Genomic DNA, 16,761 nt, shown 5'->3' with positions numbered 1-16,761 from the left:
CACCGCACCTCCTTTACGGGGCTGTTAAAAGAGGTGTAAAGCTATGTCTTCCGAAACCGAGATGCAACCGAGACGCTTGACTTGAAGAACAGCTGCATTAATGACGCCAGGAGGAATGCGACGCAGCTCAAAAGACGTCTGTTAAGCACACAACACCAACACCTCAGCGATTTCAACACAATCACCAGGGAGACATGTATGCAGGCAGAAGGCTACTGCAGGGAAGTCAGGCCTCTTCCCACTGAAGACCACCTTCACCATAACTGAAATAGTTCCAAACTTACCGAGGAAAACCAAAGGAGACGGGAGCACATAGGTGCCACAGGGAAGACTTGATAGCATGCCAAACATTGTTTTTTTTTTTTTTATAATGTGACTTAACAATACAAACAATGCCCTCTAGCAACCAACTGCTTTTCCAACCTCACTCTCACAGACCACTACCACTAGATATGGGGAATGAGGGACTCGTTATAAATACCACTAGATATGTAACACGGCATCAAGGCAGGCAGTTCCCACCTGTAACTGCATAACCCAAACTCTGTGTTGCCCTAAACATATCTTCAGCCACCTCAATAAAAAACACACAAACCCAATAAAAAAAAAAAGAAGCCCCAACTTTCAACACGAAAAGCACAGCTTTTTTTTTAACATCTTCGTCAAAAGTTAACCTCAAAAAGAAGGAACCGAGGGTTCGCAGTGTTGCGAGAATAAAAAAATCCAGCTGCCACCAAATTTATACAATACAGCAGTAAAAGACTTCAAGCCCAACCAAAATTTCGGAACTGGAACATTGTACGAGATTTCAAGATCTCGTGCAGAACACATCAACACACAGAGCAAGCACCTGGCAAAAAAAAGAAAAAAAAAGAGAGAGAGAAGGATGGAAAGTTCAGCCACTGACCCCGTCCTCGTGGAGTGGGCTCTTGTCGGCGTCCTCGGGCGACTTCCCTTCCTGGCTGAGGCGCTGGTCCTTCTTGGAATCCATGGGCAGCATGACAGCCACACCCCCCACCGGAATGGTCCTCTGTGCCACGCACCCGACACGGTCGTATCTCTTTGTGTCGTCAAGGATGGTGTTCGCTTTCTAGTTGCAACAGGTTAAGATCATCTCCCTTGCGATGTAAATCATTCACCCTCCTGCCAGTTGTGTTGTGTCCCCTTATTGCTTTTGTGTGTGTGCGCCCCCTCCTAACGACCACTCGCATTCCCCTCCTAACGACAGTTCGGCTCCTACCTCGGTCGACGCTGGTCGCACCCTCATCGGCTTTAAATAAACGAAGTCTAAAAGTACCGTGTGCGTCTTTCGCTGCATTCAACACAGCGACCGGACACGACAGTGGCGACGAGAAAGTGGATTCGACCCGCGCTACGCAACGCTATTGACAAGCCATGGCTACGCGAGGGTTTCCCAATCAGATACCAGAATTCAACGGCTCATCGTGGTCATCGTGGGTTGGACGCCTTCAGTTCTACTTTGAAGCTAACAACATCACAGACCCAGCCTTGAAGAGGGCCAACCTGCTGACGCTGTGCGGGGAGCAGACCTACGATACTGTCTGCGCCCTTATTCAGCCAAGCACACCAGCGGCAGTGTCTTACGACGACATCGTAAAAGCGCTGCAAAAGCACTACGACCCAAGGCCATCCGAGGTCTACAGCCGGGCTCGCTTCCAACGACGAGATCAACTGGAAGGAGAAACTGTGAGCGCCTACGTAGCCGCGCTCAAGAAGCTCGCTGCCGACTGCAATTTTGGAACGCTGTCGACAACAGCTACCGGGCAGGAGGGAGACGCAGCTTCTTCTGCTAACACCACCATGCTTCCCTTGGACGTGATGTTACGCGACAGATTTGTGTGCGGACTGAGTGACGAGTCACTGCAGCAGCGCCTGTTCGCTGAGAAGGACCTCACATTCAGCAAAGCTTACGACATCGCCGTTCGAGCGGAGAGCGCCGGTCACCAGCAGAGAGGGATTCGCCGGAACACCGAGCCGGTACACCAGACAAGCAACCAGGTGCGCAAGCCTTCTGTTGTTGTAAAATCGGTCAAAAAGGCACAACGCTGCTGGCGGTGTGACGACCAACACAACCCCCAGGGATGTCGATTCCAGTCAGCCACGTGTAATTTTTGCCACAAGCGAGGGCATATCGAAAGAGCATGCATTACGAAACGGAGACTTGCCAAGATAAAGTCACCTTCCCAGCCTAATCACAGCGTCAACGCCTCAGAGAATACGCCGCTATCTGATCTCCATGGAGCAACATCAGCAACACCATCTGTGTTGTACGACCTGAACACCATGAATCTCGGCACGCGACCGAAGATTTTTACAGAAGTAAGCGTACATCACCAGCTGATTAAGTTCGAGGTGGACTCCGGCGCAGCCTGTACTCTGATCAGTGAGGACACGTTCCGAACTTCATGGCCATCTGACGCACCCGCCCTGCAACAAGACGACACGCACCTGCGAACGTGGTCAGGACAGAATCTGCCACTATTGGGCTCTGCCAACGTGCAGGTTAACTACAACGGCCAGACCCATACGCTACCTCTGCTTGTTGTGAAGGGCACAGGATCAAGCCTTCTAGGGAGAAACTGGTTTTCTCCACTAGGCGTGATGATATGCAGTAAACATCAAAACGCCGATGCGCTAAGCCGTCTGCCACTAGACGCAACTGTTGACGAACCATTTCCACCAGGAGACGTTCTGATGTTCGAAGCACTGCCAGAACCTCCGCTTACAGCAGGCACAGTTGCAGCATCTACGCAGAAGTGCGCAGCTCTCCGGCTAGTTTACACAGCTGTTCAACAAGGCAACGTGCATAAACTCGAAGGGGACAACTTCGACGCTTACCGCAGGCGAGCTACAGGGTTGAGCACCCATCGCGGCTGCATCATATTTGGGTCCCGAGTTGTGATGCCGAGAGAACTACGCGCACAAGCTATGTCTCTCATCCACGCCGGACATCGGGGCATCGTTGCAATGAAAAAGTGTGCCAGAAGCTACATGTGGTGGCCTGGCATTGACAACGACATCGAAACAGTGGTGCGAGAATGCAAGCCTTGCCAGAGCAGCCGGAGCGCCCCGCCGAAAGCTCCTGTCCCAGAATGGGAAAAGCCAGACACACCATGGCACACACTGCACATTGATTTTGCAGGACCAATTGAGGGCTGCACTTTCCTTGTGGTCGTAGACGCCTACACAAAGTGGCTTGAGATAAGGCAAATGGGACAGACGACTTCGGCAGCAGTCATTGACAACCTCCGATCACTATTTGCAACGTTCGGCCTGCCGCGCAAGGTAGTGTCGGACAACGAAACACCGTTTGTGTCTGCGGAGATCCTCAAGTTTTATCGCGACAACGGGATCTCATCAGTTACATCGGCCCCCTACCACCCAGCGACAAACGGACAAGCCGAGCGCTACGTAGCCGAGCTAAAACGCGCCCTTGAAAGAGATCAGACAGGCTCGCTGCAGCGCCGCCTTGCGCGCTTTCTCTTCAAGCAGCACACGACGGTTCAGAGCACAACAGGCGAGACCCCCTCGAAAATGATGTTCGAGCGTGAAATGCGAACCCAGCTCACAGCCATCCTCCCCGAGCCAAAGGCAGAGACGTTCCGGGAAGAAAAAGCAATTCCGCGCTGCGGCACGCTTAATGAGGGGCAGCGCGTCCTCGCCCGACAGTTTCTGAAAAAGCCACGCTGGGAGGAAGCTACAATTGTCAGACGCATAGGCCTGCGCTCTTGGCTCGTCAACATACATGGCACAGTAGCACGCCGACATCTCAACCAGCTGCGTAGATTTACGACGCCGTCTGAGAGCTGTCCGCCAGCGGAGAGAACACGTGCACCATCGTCCCACATAGCCTGGCACCTCTTCCCGGAAGAAGAGACTTCGCCCAGGACAGACCTAGGAGACACAGCGAACAACAGCCAGCCTACAAGTGTTTCTCCCCCGAGCGCACAAAGCCAGCGCGCCTCCACGCGTGAGCGCCGACCCCCTGCACGATACCAGGCAACTTTCTAAGGGGGAAGGAAGTGTTGTGTCCCCTTATTGCTTTTGTGTGTGTGCGCCCCCTCCTAACGACCACTCGCATTCCCCTCCTAACGACAGTTCGGCTCCTACCTCGGTCGACGCTGGTCGCACCCTCATCGGCTTTAAATAAACGAAGTCTAAAAGTACCGTGTGCGTCTTTCGCTGCATTCAACACAGCGACCGGACACGACAAGTTGTAAACATGAAACATTTACTCTTAAGGGGGGACACTGGTCTTGAAAAAAAAAATTTTATTAATGAAATCACAGTTATGAAATCTTCAGGGATTATGTATTTTTGTGTGCTGATTCTAAATGTCATTTAATTTCATGTAAAACAATTCCTTGAGCACTTATGCACTGTTTATGCTACTATTTTATGGAGAGGTTTGAAGAAAATTTGCTGTGGGAAACTCACTGATGGTTTGGTTTAGTTTATGGGGTTTAACGTCCCAAAGCGACTAAGGCTATGAGAGATGCCGTAGTGGAGGGCTCCGGAAATTTCGACCACCTGGGATTCTTTAACGTGCACTGACATCGCACAGCACACGGGCCTCTAGAATTTCTCCTCCAAAGAAATTCTAGCCGCCGCGGCCGGGATCGAACCCGCGTCTTTTGGGTCAGCAGCCGAGCACCATAACTGCTGAGCCACCGAAACTCACTGAAATGTATGCCATTGGGTTCTCTTGATACCAAGGAATACAATAAGGGTGAGATTGTCTTCCTGCCTATCATAGAACTTAAGTTATAGAGTGTTGAAATTGTCATTTCAGAAATGAGAAGGAAAGTGTGTATTCCTGTTTCTGAAGTGGCAGCTTCAGTACCCTATTAGTCGAGTTCTATGAGAGCCAGGATTATAATTTTACCCTTATTGTATTCCTTGGTGTCAAGAGAACCCAATGGCATACATTTCAGCGAGTTTCCTGCCGCAAATTTTCTTCAAAACTCTCCGCAAAATAGTTGCATAAAATGTGCATAAGTGCTCAAGGAATTGTTTTACATGAAATTAAATGACATACCTATACTCCGTTTCATACATAGCTGTCAACGCTGCCAAAGGTACGAAAGTACTCCGCTGCAAAAAACAAGCAAAATGTATCCGTCCGCCTTGCGTCGTGGCTGAGTGGTACGAAGCGCGCGCCTGTCTGTTCATTTTACAAGGGGCCAAGGTTCGACTCCCGGCTTAGCAGGTTTCTTTATCATTTTTTTTATTTTTATTAAAATATTCATTAGGTAGAAAGTCGAAACTGTCAAACTCTAATGCCTACCTTGAAAAACACAGCGCTCTTTACTTGCTTCGAAGGAAAAAGGCAGTGTAGTGTATTGGCGACGGACGTGATTGCGAAGTGCTTTTCTCGGGCAATGAGCGACTTTTTAGCATGCGGCAAACAAGGTGATCTTATTCCAGTACAGGGACCTTCTTTTTTGAACCTCGCAACTGTCCGAGGGCTCACCCCGGTCACCTCGCCCACAGTTTCGAGAACTTCGCGCACAGCCTTCTCCGTGAAGCGCTTCCTTACGCTAGAGTAAACGTTGACAATCACCTGCTTGCAGTCTTTCGAAATTTTCGGAGACTTCAGCTTGGAGAATAGGCGAGCAGGAGATGTTTTTGAAGCCGCAGTGGGCGAAGAAAACAAGCGAGTAGGAGATAGCGGTGCCATTTTCGAAGACTCAGAAACCGAAAGACAAAAGCAGACGACATCACTGGCCGGCCTAGCTGCGAAAACCTGATACAGGAGGAGCCGCAAAAAAACCACAACACTAAGGCACTCTGTTTTGAAGAACATAAAAAAAGCAATCTTTTTGCAAAATAAAACACTGTTATTATTATACTACGATATTGACCAACATTTACTGTAATTTTAAGTTCATTACTCTTTTTACTTTCGACGCACTACATTGCGATGCGGACGAGGAGCGCGAACAGGCGCCGCAGCCTTCGCTGCGTTGACTGCTATGTATGAAACGGAGTATAGAATCAGCGCACAAAAATACATGTGCCCTGAAAATTTCATAACTATGACTAAATTAATAAAATTTTCTTTTCAAGACCAGTGTCCCCCCTTAAGTTAGCCTGCAATTCCAATCCTTTCAGGCAATCTGCCCCATTCACTCGCACAGTGGCTGATACATCATGTGGTTACAGGCAGAGAACGGCTTCCAACATTCAAAGACATGATTGGCTGCATGGTTGAGTGACTGGAAGCAGTTTCACTTGTCAGTGAGCCTTTCATTTTGTTTTAGGCACAATTAGAGTAGGACGCAGACAAAACTGTTACTATCAATCCTAACAAGTGCAGGTGGCATCATGACGACTAAAAATTTTTTGTGCGCCTTCCTTGATTTAGAGGGTCTGTGAAATCTGCACACAGCGATAACGGCAGCAACAGAAAAACTTAGTAAAACCTCAATTAGATCAAATGAAAAATCAGGGATGGGGGTCTTCCACCTACCGCTTGTTGCTATTTCTCTCTTCATTGCATTTTGTGATGGTCTTACACATTCTTGAGATGACTTTCACATTCTCTGCACACACGTATGACAGCGCAGTGCACCGGTTTATCGGAATAACCAGTAATAACTGGAATAATAATAAGTAAGAATGCGGGCTATGAGGCACACCATCAAGGAAGGCTCTTGATTACTTTTAGCCACACAGGGTGGAATTTTTAATATGCAGTCCAATCTATGTACGTGGACACGTTTTTGCATTTCAATGGCGCAGGTCTGCAAAGTGCGTTCAGATTTCAAGGTCCAGCAACCGTCCCAAACAGCACAGGATATTGGCCCGATATTGGAAATGTACTGGCTAAAGCTGGTCCTGCAAAGGACCAGAGTGAAACCATCCATTTCCAATATTGGGCCGATCGCCTGTGTTCCTTGGGCTGCATGTCTTTGCGAGACAACCTACTGTAAAAACCCACGTATAATACGAACCCGAATATAATACGAGGTGAAGTTTTAGAGACGCGAAATGGGAAAAAAAAAGTTTTACCCGCGTATAGTACGAGTGAATCAAGCTCATGCACAGAAGACATTTATTCAAATCGCACTCCGCACTCCACTTCAATCACTTTCTTCTTCAGTAGCGCTTTCTTCGGACATTTCTTTGTCCGACAAATCATCCCAAATGTACTCATCTTCCGTGCCATCGAGGGCGTTCGAGATGCCGCTCTTCTTAAGCCCGCTTCAGCCGCCCGGTTGGCGTCACTGCAGGCTCACCTGAGCGCATAGACTCTGCGTAGCACCGCTTGACTGCGTCTTTGAACGGTTTGTTTACACAACCATCAAGCGGCCGCGAAAGCTTCGTCGCGTTCCGCTGCACGCGAAAAGGGCTTCTTTCTGTCGTGGCTGGCCATCCACGAATGCTTCTTTCGATGACACCAAACTGCCTCCCGGCCGCACCGTTGCCGATGTTCTCCACAGCTAAAATCACTTTTCGCTTGAAAGCAGCCGAGTACTGTTTTTGAGACCCTGACATCATGCTCCCGAAAACAATATCCACTTCACGAAGCGTGCCTTACATGCTAGCACGTGTGTTGTCAACAGGCACACGGCACACCGCGACCCCCCGGCGCACCCAACGGATCAACAAAGAAACGACGCCGTGATGTCGTGTGTCGAGAGTAACGAAGCCAAGGCGTAGCCACGCCGCAAAAACGAAACCAAAACTTTAAGCAACTTCGAAAATTTTTGTTCGGATCCGCAAATAGTGCGAGGCGGAAATTTAGGACGCTAATTATGGGAAAAAAAACCTCGTATTATACGCGGGTTTTTACGGTAAGTGCTCCCAGCTGTGCTACCACATTTTCTTTCCTATTGTTCGGACCGTCCACTAGCAGCGACAGGCCCAGAGGCACACTAAGAAAGATGGCCCGCCCACCTTGGTCTCCTTCTTGGGTGGCGCCTCGGCCGCAGGGCTGGACGCTTGCTGCGCAGCTGCAGCCTTGGCTGACAGCCGCGGCACGTCGGTTGCCGCGCCCTCGTCGCTGGGCGAGCGCCGCAGGGCCCCGGTTAGCGTGTGCCGCTTGCTCTCTTCCTGGACTGCTGGCCGTACTGGGTACGTCAGGGCTGCACCGAAAAGGAAGACAGGGAAAAGATTGGTTTGGTTTGGTTTATTGGGGTTTAACGTCCCAAAGCAACTAAGGCTATGAGGGACGCCGTAGTGAAGGGCTCCGGAAATTTCGACCACCTGGGGTTCTTTAGCGTGCACTGACATCGCACAGTACACGGGCCTCTAGAATTTCGCCTTCATCGAAATTCAGCCACTGCGGCCGGGATCGAACCCGCGTCTTTTGGGTCAGCAGCCGAGCGCCGTAACCACTGAGCCACCGCGGTGGGAAAAGAGAAAGGCAGCTGAACATCACTGAACACCCAGAGCCAAAGCCCAGCCCCTGATATTTCTGGCATATCCACTTTACATTCCCACCACATCCAAAAAACGTCCATCTACGTTATTGGCATCTACTACTTCACTATCCCTCCACCAATCTCAATGTTCTTACACACAGCACGCTGAGAGCGCCTTCTCTAGTGTTATACAGCAAGCGTTAAACAATGCTATTTTATGCGAAGCATACTACTTTAGCTACCACTTCAGCCCTTCACCGTGGTTATGCGCCTCCAAATCACGTGATACATGACGTCACACCACGTGACACGATGACATCACGACAGTGGAGAAATGGGGGCCCACCTCGCACCGTCGCTGTGGTTGTGCGCCTCCAAATTACGCGACACGATGATGCTTCGCATTCTCCAGGCTTAACCAAGTTAAGCCTCAGCCATTTTTTTTTCCCTTCAGGAAGCTTAAGACATCATCAGAACGATCATTTGGGAAAATTTCAACTCCAGTGTTGCACTTAAACTGCCTGAAGCAGCAGGAATGGGAAGGAAATTTGGTGGCAGCAGTCACGCTTGCCATCGTCATCAATTTAACATCATAACAGTGATTGACTAAAATGACACTTAACACTGGAACAATCTCTTCCAAGTTTCTTTCGAGGTTACCAATGGCTGCCTTCGTGTGAACCATACATACTGCCAAGTGTACTACGTCAATGAGGACAGTCATTTTTACTGCAGCATTTTCCACACACCCCGAGATGTGTTCTGAAGCCATCTTCTAACAGAAGTGCAAACTTTGGATGTGCATCGGTGTGTGAAAATTGTGGCTGCCCTTGACAGAAGGTGCCAGGAGAAATGTAGTGCAACAGGCGAGTGTGCTTAGCTACAAGAAAGTGCTACACAAGTCAATGAATTATATGCCAGTCCTATGTAAATTGACTGCTTCAGAATACAACCCTCCATGTGCAAGACCTGCAAAATAAGTGAATTCCGGAATCAAATCACACTTGGCGATTCACTTCCAACGAGGTGACGGTGGCATTCAGAACAGCATGGTGAGACAAAGTTAGTGCTGCAATAGCTAAACGAAAGTTCTATTCATTTCCCCATCTCTCTCAATTGCTTTAGATGCCAAACGTGCATGACTAAAATTGTGCAACCAAGCTTGGGGAACAGAACTGTTAAAGTTGAGTCAGTATGGGCCCACCCTGCCCCCAATTTTTTTTTTTTCAAGAGGTGCAAGTTTACAAAATGGCTTTGAATAAAGGCAGCCACTCACACCTTGCCCTCCTCTCTAATAATAACAGCAAAGAGAGAGCGGTCACTCACTCTGTGAGGAGAAGCGCTTGTTGCTGCGCGTCCGCTCGAAGTGGGGCGGCGGGCGGTCGATGCGGGCGCTTGCTTGCCGTGTCTGGTACTGTGTCCGGCCCGAGTAGCGGAATTTGGAGCCAAACCGGGGCAGGAACAGGCGGGGCTTCACAGCTGGCTCGGGCGACATGAGCCTGCCACAACAAAAGAGAGGAACGTCAATCACGTGACTTTAGGCCCGGCAGCCTTGATACTTTGTGGAAATAGGAGCTGCCCCATAGTAGAGAAGCTGCAAAATAATACCTTTCAAAGTTTCCTGTTTCAAAATATTGGTCTACACTAAAGACAGCCTGACGACAACTATTGAGAGGACCACTGTCTGTGGAGAAACATCATCTTGCAGCGTAGCCTCTCGCCCTATGCAACAAATAAGCGCTCGGATGATCACAGCTGCATGAAGTTTTAAATGCATCACCATAGTAACAGTACAGTGTACTAGAAGAGACAGTGTAGCGCACTAGAGAGACTGCCCACAGGGCGAACGTCCCCACAGTGTGCGAACGAAGCGGCGGCGCTGCTGTTACCCACTCTTGAACAAGTTCCCACGGCATTCCCGAGTTCGTCCGCAGACAGAATTTATGACTTGCATTGCATCGAGTGCCTAACACATCAAACAATGAAATATATCTTTTGGGTTGTACAGCCGGTACTCGGATAGTGCTTTACACGAAAAAACACAACCACTCGAGCACCATAGTAATCTGCCCATTTCTGGTGACGCTGCGATTGGATGCTCTTGAAGCTGGCTGCAACTAATGATGCTGCTGGGAACACGCAGGGACCCCCCCCCCCCGCTACACTCCTATTCTAGTTCACTGTAGTAACAGCGCTGAAGGAAAGTTGGTTTACCAACCAAGAAGTACTAGCTGGTTCAAGCACTGGTTCAAGAACTGGCACCTCCTTCAAGCCCCATCACAGACATGCTGCAGTCATGCACACCATAGCTGACACGCCCATGAAGGAGTTGTCACAGTGAGTATGGAAAAAAGATGCAGTAATTATTGCTACAAAGATGCCTTAACAGCAATGCACACGGTCAAGTTAAAGTTTAGGTGAAGCACATAATGGGCTTCTTTGCAAAGATGGCTACTTACCGCCCATGGCTGAGGAAATGATGGCTCTCTCTACAACAGTCGCACGTTGATAACAGTCTCGCATGACCCGCCAAAAACATGCTGGCCTATGTATTGATCTGACAGCTAACGCCGGCCACTATCGATTCATTAATTACCTACAGTGCCTTGTCCGATTTTAGTGAGAGAGGTTACATAAAGCGCATAAACAAAAATAAGGAAGCAATTTATAAAAAAGATGCAAACACTTAGTTGTCAAAAATGCTCACGCAAAACTGAGACTGAGTGTTCCCTAATCGAGCAGCATGTGGAAAAATTGTCACAACAAGACTAGATACCTTTTTTTTATTAAATTCAGTCATCAGGGATAATAAAAAGTTCTTTGAGCTCAACCACACTCAGAAGCAACCATGGTTGTTTCAGAGATACTATCCGCACGCACCTGAAAAACGTGTGGTGCTCCACGCAAACTTTCCAAAGGCGCTTGGCTGCTCGGTGGTTGGCCAGCTTGAACCCTATGGTGCTCTCAAATTGTTCAAACTGCAAAGAGTACAGCAAGAAAGATGTGTTAGCCCATACGTCAGTTAGTAACAGGGTCAATCCTTTTGCACGCAGGTAAGACTGCAGGTAAGACTGCCAGCAACAGAACACCATTATCAAGCAGTACCAATACTGACATCACAAGTTGTTGCACCACTGAAAGACAAAAGTAAGAATGCTTGTCCAGGTTGAACCGCTTGGTTACTGTACTTACTTTACGTACAAATTTCAAGAGGTGGTATCTGGCAGCAAGTTTTCACCTGTACAAACAGTAGAGAAAGCATCCAACTGGCTCGTACAAAATAAATTTAAATAGGCAGTTAACTGCAACTATAATGCACAGCTTTGCATAGGAAAGAACAACGATGCCGTCAATTGCTAAGAAGGCGAAATATTTTCCAAAGGAAGCAGCAGCCGTTCAAAAGGGCACTTCACTTGGTTCGCAAATGATGGCACTCTGATTGTGAAGCTGTAAATTCTTTGCTTTTAGTCTGGGTTCAATGCAGATGACATTTGCTTCTACGTAAGCAAGGAAGCAAGGTACTAATTTAAGAGAAAGTATTTAAATTTATAAACAATGCACTTGGCAAAAGTGCCTTGTTTTACGCACAGCATGGAAACTGCAAAACATTTCATGCAGTTACACTTGAGGCCTCAACATAGGGGTCATTGTGTGTGGACATATGGAGAAGATAGTGGAGATGCATTAGGCAACATGTGAAAAAAGTTAGAAGGCAATAGCGTGCTGTATTTACTTTTGTCCGCGCCTGTACGCTAAGAAGTGGGAGATGAAACGAAAAAGAATGTCCAACTTCCTGCATTATTAATTGCTTTAAAAAAAAATAAGTACGTATAGTCAACACCCTTTAATTTGAGCTCGTCTGGACGTCCAGAACCAATCTGAATTACATGCAGTCCGGATTCAATGATGTGCCCTAAATGTGCAGGAAACTAAACGCGTACTTGCGCAATCATGTGAATCGGAAGTGCACTCACATGTAGTAATGGGCACAGCACAAACAATATTGCGGTACCAACACACGCTGCAAACACCCAGTTAGGACAGCACAGATGTACAGAGAAGTCATAAATTGCCGCTTTCACCGCAGCCACAGTCTGCAACAGTCTCCAGACCTTTTTGTCTTAACTGTTTTGCAGCTCATGATGCCCCCTGTTAGGTTTTTCAAGTAAAACTCTAGTTTGGGCGAGTTGGTTCATTTTGAAAGAAAAAACTGGTAGTGGCGCAAGAACCGAGGACACGGAAGACACACAGAAGACAGGACTGACGCTATCGGTTTGTCGGTTCATCAAAGCCGAGGCCAGCATAGAATTCTACAGAAAAAAAAAGAAAAAAATCTCAGACTCTCGGCCATCACTTTATTCCCCATATCCCAAAAGAGGGTCGAAAGGAGAGCCAAGAGAGGAGGAGAAGGGAGAAAGGGAAGGAAGGAGACGCATACCTCCCCCGGCCGGATCTTGATGTAGAAGTTGTTACGCTTGTAGGAGATCTTGAGGATCTTGGGCCAGGCGAAGCGGTTGATGCGCAGCCGATCGCGGTACACCAGGAGACCCGAGGCACACACCCCGAGGGTGATGTCCACCCCCTCCGAGTCCCGTGCCTGGTGCAGGTCAACCCCGTACATGGCCAGCTTCTTGGCATTCTCCAGATAGTGCAGCTCCGCCTCGGCTGGGGTCTGGCCCCTTATGGGCACAGGAGAGAAGAGGCTCGCTTAGAGGAAAAAGAAATTCTGCCAACACATAAAAACTGCCGCCGTGCTACTCTGCATTAGGGAGACAAAGGCAGCGGAGTAGGAGAGTAGAGAACACAGTTTAGAAAAAGCAAGCAAATTCACAAAAAAAGAATCGTAAATGCACACACCATGCTGTGTGATGCGAGAGCCTAGTGATAGCTAGCTATGCTATGCTACATGTCAGATGAAAACAGCACCAGAAAAAAGGAAGCAACATTGCCAACAGAGCACAGCATGACAGCTATCCCCACTACCCTCTTCTATCCCTCTATGCCATTCTCCTCTCCTGTTCCTCCTCCTGTCCAACATCCTGCGACACTCTTTTGCTGTGTGGATGTCTACGCCAACGTTGCAGAGACAGCGCTTGGTGCCATTAACAGCCCTCGCTGTAAAAAAAAAGGGGGGGGGGGGGGGGGGATGCCTTGATTCAGGTTGAATACATTCTAGCCGCTTTTTTAAACCCTCTTTCATTTGTCCCTCTTTTTTTTTTTTTTCTCCCATTTTATCGCGAAATGTGAACCCATTTCTGGCTTAACTTTCCAAACAACCTTACTGCTAGCTCAGTGGTTACGGCGCTCGGCTGCTGACCCGAAAGATGCGGGTACAATCCTGGCTGCAGCAGCTGAATTTCAATGAAGGCGAAATTCTAGAGGCCTGTGTACTGTGCGATGTCAGTGCACGTTAAAGAACCCTAGGTGGTCGAAATTTCTGGAGCCCTTCACTAAGGCGTCCCACATAGCCTGAGTCGGTTTGGGACATTAAACCCCCATAAACCAATAAACCAATCAAGCTTCACATGCTAGCTTCCTCTCCACCCTTCAACTTTTGTAATGCTCCTAAAATCCGGAATCCTGAACAGAAAGGCTTGCACAGCAAGACAATTCCTAATTAAATTAAAAATTTCTGCGACTTTCCCTATTTCCCACCCCTTACGGCTGGTCCAACATGGTCCACGGTGAAACGCGGGGTTCAGACAACTAATGCAGTCGCACAACCACACTTAGAAACAACAACAGAGCAGTCCGACTGACTCACTTGTGCTGCTTGTGCAGCTCCATGACCTTGTCCTCCAGCTCGGGGGTCTGGTTGGGCGCAAAGCGGAACTCGGACAGGTAGTTGCGGCCGTGGTCCTCGGGGTCAAAGTCGCCCAGCTCTGCTTGCACCAGGTACGAACCCAGCAGCGCGTGTGTCACGAAGGAGCAGGGGAGCCTGTCCATGTCAAGAGCACCCTAATCACCACTCAACCTCAGGCTACTCTACATGTGCAGCCACTTGCATGCATAAACAAACCACGGCAGTAGAAAATCAGAGCTAGTTTCGGCAGTTAGATGTTCCTGCTGGCATACTCACTTCCCCGACAGGATGTCATCCCGTATTTGCAGGCAGAGCTGGTACCTGCAAATGGCCAAAGAAGAAAAAAAAAGCGCCCTTGTAGCCTGCTGTACCAGTTATAAACCGTGTCTCCTATCCTGAACGCCAGTATCTGTTGCTACGTTGATGCCTAGCTGCCCAGTTCCCAATAGGGAAGACAATCTCTGCCCTCAAGTCACCCAATCTTTTGGAACGAAAACGTTCACAGGCACACGCCATAAGCGTACCTATAAACAGTTACGGATAACTGGTCTTCTAAAATGAAACTGTTCTTTCCATGCACAAAAAAAGTGGAAGATTATTTTATCATCAAATGTAAGCGCATGCACAAAATGCTTTGCCAAGTCAACAGCATACCACTAGTTCAAGTCACAGGCGGGAACTCTGATGTTCACATCAGGACTTATCAACGTATCAAACACCAATGCTTACTACCACCAGCTGTAAACCTGCTTCTCTGTGGTTTTTGTACCTATTTCCTGCTTTGCAGGCCTGACTTTGCCATTCAGAACATCAGGAAAACTGTGATGGAACCAGAAAGGCCAGTAAAAAGAACAACAGTCTTTCAAAAACAACAAGGCCAGTAAAAAGAACAGCTATGTTTCAAAAAAATTACTGGAACCAATGTAAATCTAACTGAATTTTTCAAAAAGCTTTCCAACTGTTCTCGTTTCTGGCTACAGCCATTGCAGAGCCTAACACATAACACCCGACATGCTTCCGCTATACCAGTACGCTACCACAAACACGACCAACTTGCCTCGTAATGTCCTCTTGCAGCTGAGATGGGTCAGGGGGGTAGAATTTCACCTCGAAAGACATCTCCCAGGGCCGACCTACAGGGAGCATTACGGTGCCAGAAAATGAATGAAATAAGTAGCAATCAAAACAAGAATGAAGACACACAGAGAAGGAAATGAAAATAGAGCCACACTGAAAATTGTTACTCACGTTTCATCTGCTTTGAGAGACTCTTTTCCAAGTTGATCCAATTCTGCAAAGAGCGGCAATAACGAGAATGCTTGTAGTGTGGTGTGCAAAATGCAATGGATGCAACACTTTACTGAGAAACACAAAGAAGCAAACACAAAGTGCGGGGTTTCCTCAAGCAGGTTACTTTCTCACTGACCATGACATTTCATTTCACGTGTTTACTGCGCTATGCACAGAAATAGCCCACAGCTGTCATTTTGGCCCTATGACACCAGCACACATAAAGGTACCTGTCAAGAGAACACCAAGTCATCAACAATGAACAAAGAGATGTCACATCATCTCGAATATGACATCAACCATCGTTTTGTTTCATGGCCAGAGTTTATATAATCGGCACTAAAGAGAATAAAAATCATGAACTGTATAGTTTAATGCTCCAAAGCGACACATGGACTACGAGGGATGCTGTAGTGACTTCTCCGAATTAATTCACACCACCAGGAGCTCGTTAATGTGCACTGACATCGCACAGCACACAGGCTTTTTGTGGTTCGTCTTTATCGAAATACGGCCACCACGGATGGGATTGAATCCGCAGCCTTGGGATCAGCAGCCAAACACCAAAGCCATCGAGCCACCGCGGCAAGTACTAAAGAAAATGCTAACAATAATAAATGTGATATCAGCGAGACTGGCGAGCAGACTGGCAGGTAAAATTAAATAAATAATAAAGGAATAAATAAAAAATACTAAATATATTCTCCAGAAAGCTCCAATCACTTCATTCATAGCAATATACACAGTGCAGTTAACCACGCTAACAGCAACACCGTGAGTGTAATGACAACTGTGAATGGCTGTGTAAGCATATGCACTTCTGAAGATGAGAAGCCTTCATATGATCATCAGCTTGTGAAGTTGTTCAGACCAGTGATGGCACCAAAGAGAGGCAAGGGGCGATGGAGGTCAACACAAAAATTTATCAAGCCCCTCCTTCAGAGGAGGACGTTTCCTGACAACGTGGCCTGTGTTCAACCAGACCCCCTCCCACCTCCCAACTCATGGTAAGTGAGTATGTGATGCTCTCACCACTGCATTTCCTTCATTTCTCTCATCTTTGTGAGGAACAATGACAAAGGGGCCCCGTGTCTACCAAAAATTCAAATCACCCTCCCTCGCACCACCTCTACTCAGTACCACTGCACTAAAAATACCCAGCACTGCCCATGACTCAGAGCATGCCAATATGTGCATGAATTATGTCTACTGCCATATAACAGTACATTAATTTGATGCGCACAAACCTCGCGCACTGGGCACTATCAAGAGCATGCT

At 47.9% G+C, this 16,761-nt stretch overlaps 1 protein-coding gene across 2 annotated transcripts in view; it reads right to left on the bottom strand.

Moving 5' to 3' along the window:
* Positions 1–16,761, bottom strand: part of cora (erythrocyte membrane protein band 4.1 like coracle) — a 50,748-nt gene that overhangs the window by 21,864 nt on the left and 12,123 nt on the right. For both annotated transcript variants that reach the window (XM_089552681.1, XM_089552682.1), the window contains exons 4-12: positions 15,442–15,484; positions 15,251–15,326; positions 14,470–14,514; positions 14,155–14,328; positions 12,829–13,069; positions 11,271–11,368; positions 9,717–9,889; positions 7,924–8,111; positions 908–1,030 (exon numbers count right to left, since the gene is read on the bottom strand). In XM_089552681.1, coding sequence (XP_089408807.1) covers positions 908–1,030; positions 7,924–8,111; positions 9,717–9,889; positions 11,271–11,368; positions 12,829–13,069; positions 14,155–14,328; positions 14,470–14,514; positions 15,251–15,326; positions 15,442–15,484 — 1,161 coding nt within the window. The remainder of the gene's footprint in view (positions 1–907; positions 1,031–7,923; positions 8,112–9,716; positions 9,890–11,270; positions 11,369–12,828; positions 13,070–14,154; positions 14,329–14,469; positions 14,515–15,250; positions 15,327–15,441; positions 15,485–16,761) is intronic.

Source organism: Amblyomma mixtum, chromosome 7, assembly GCF_055824585.1.
Source record: "Amblyomma mixtum isolate Tamu chromosome 7, ASM5582458v1, whole genome shotgun sequence".
NCBI classification, from domain to species: domain Eukaryota; kingdom Metazoa; phylum Arthropoda; class Arachnida; order Ixodida; family Ixodidae; genus Amblyomma; species Amblyomma mixtum.
The sequence above is the reverse complement of the archived record's forward strand: the minus strand, read 5'-3'. Positions and strand labels throughout refer to the sequence as shown.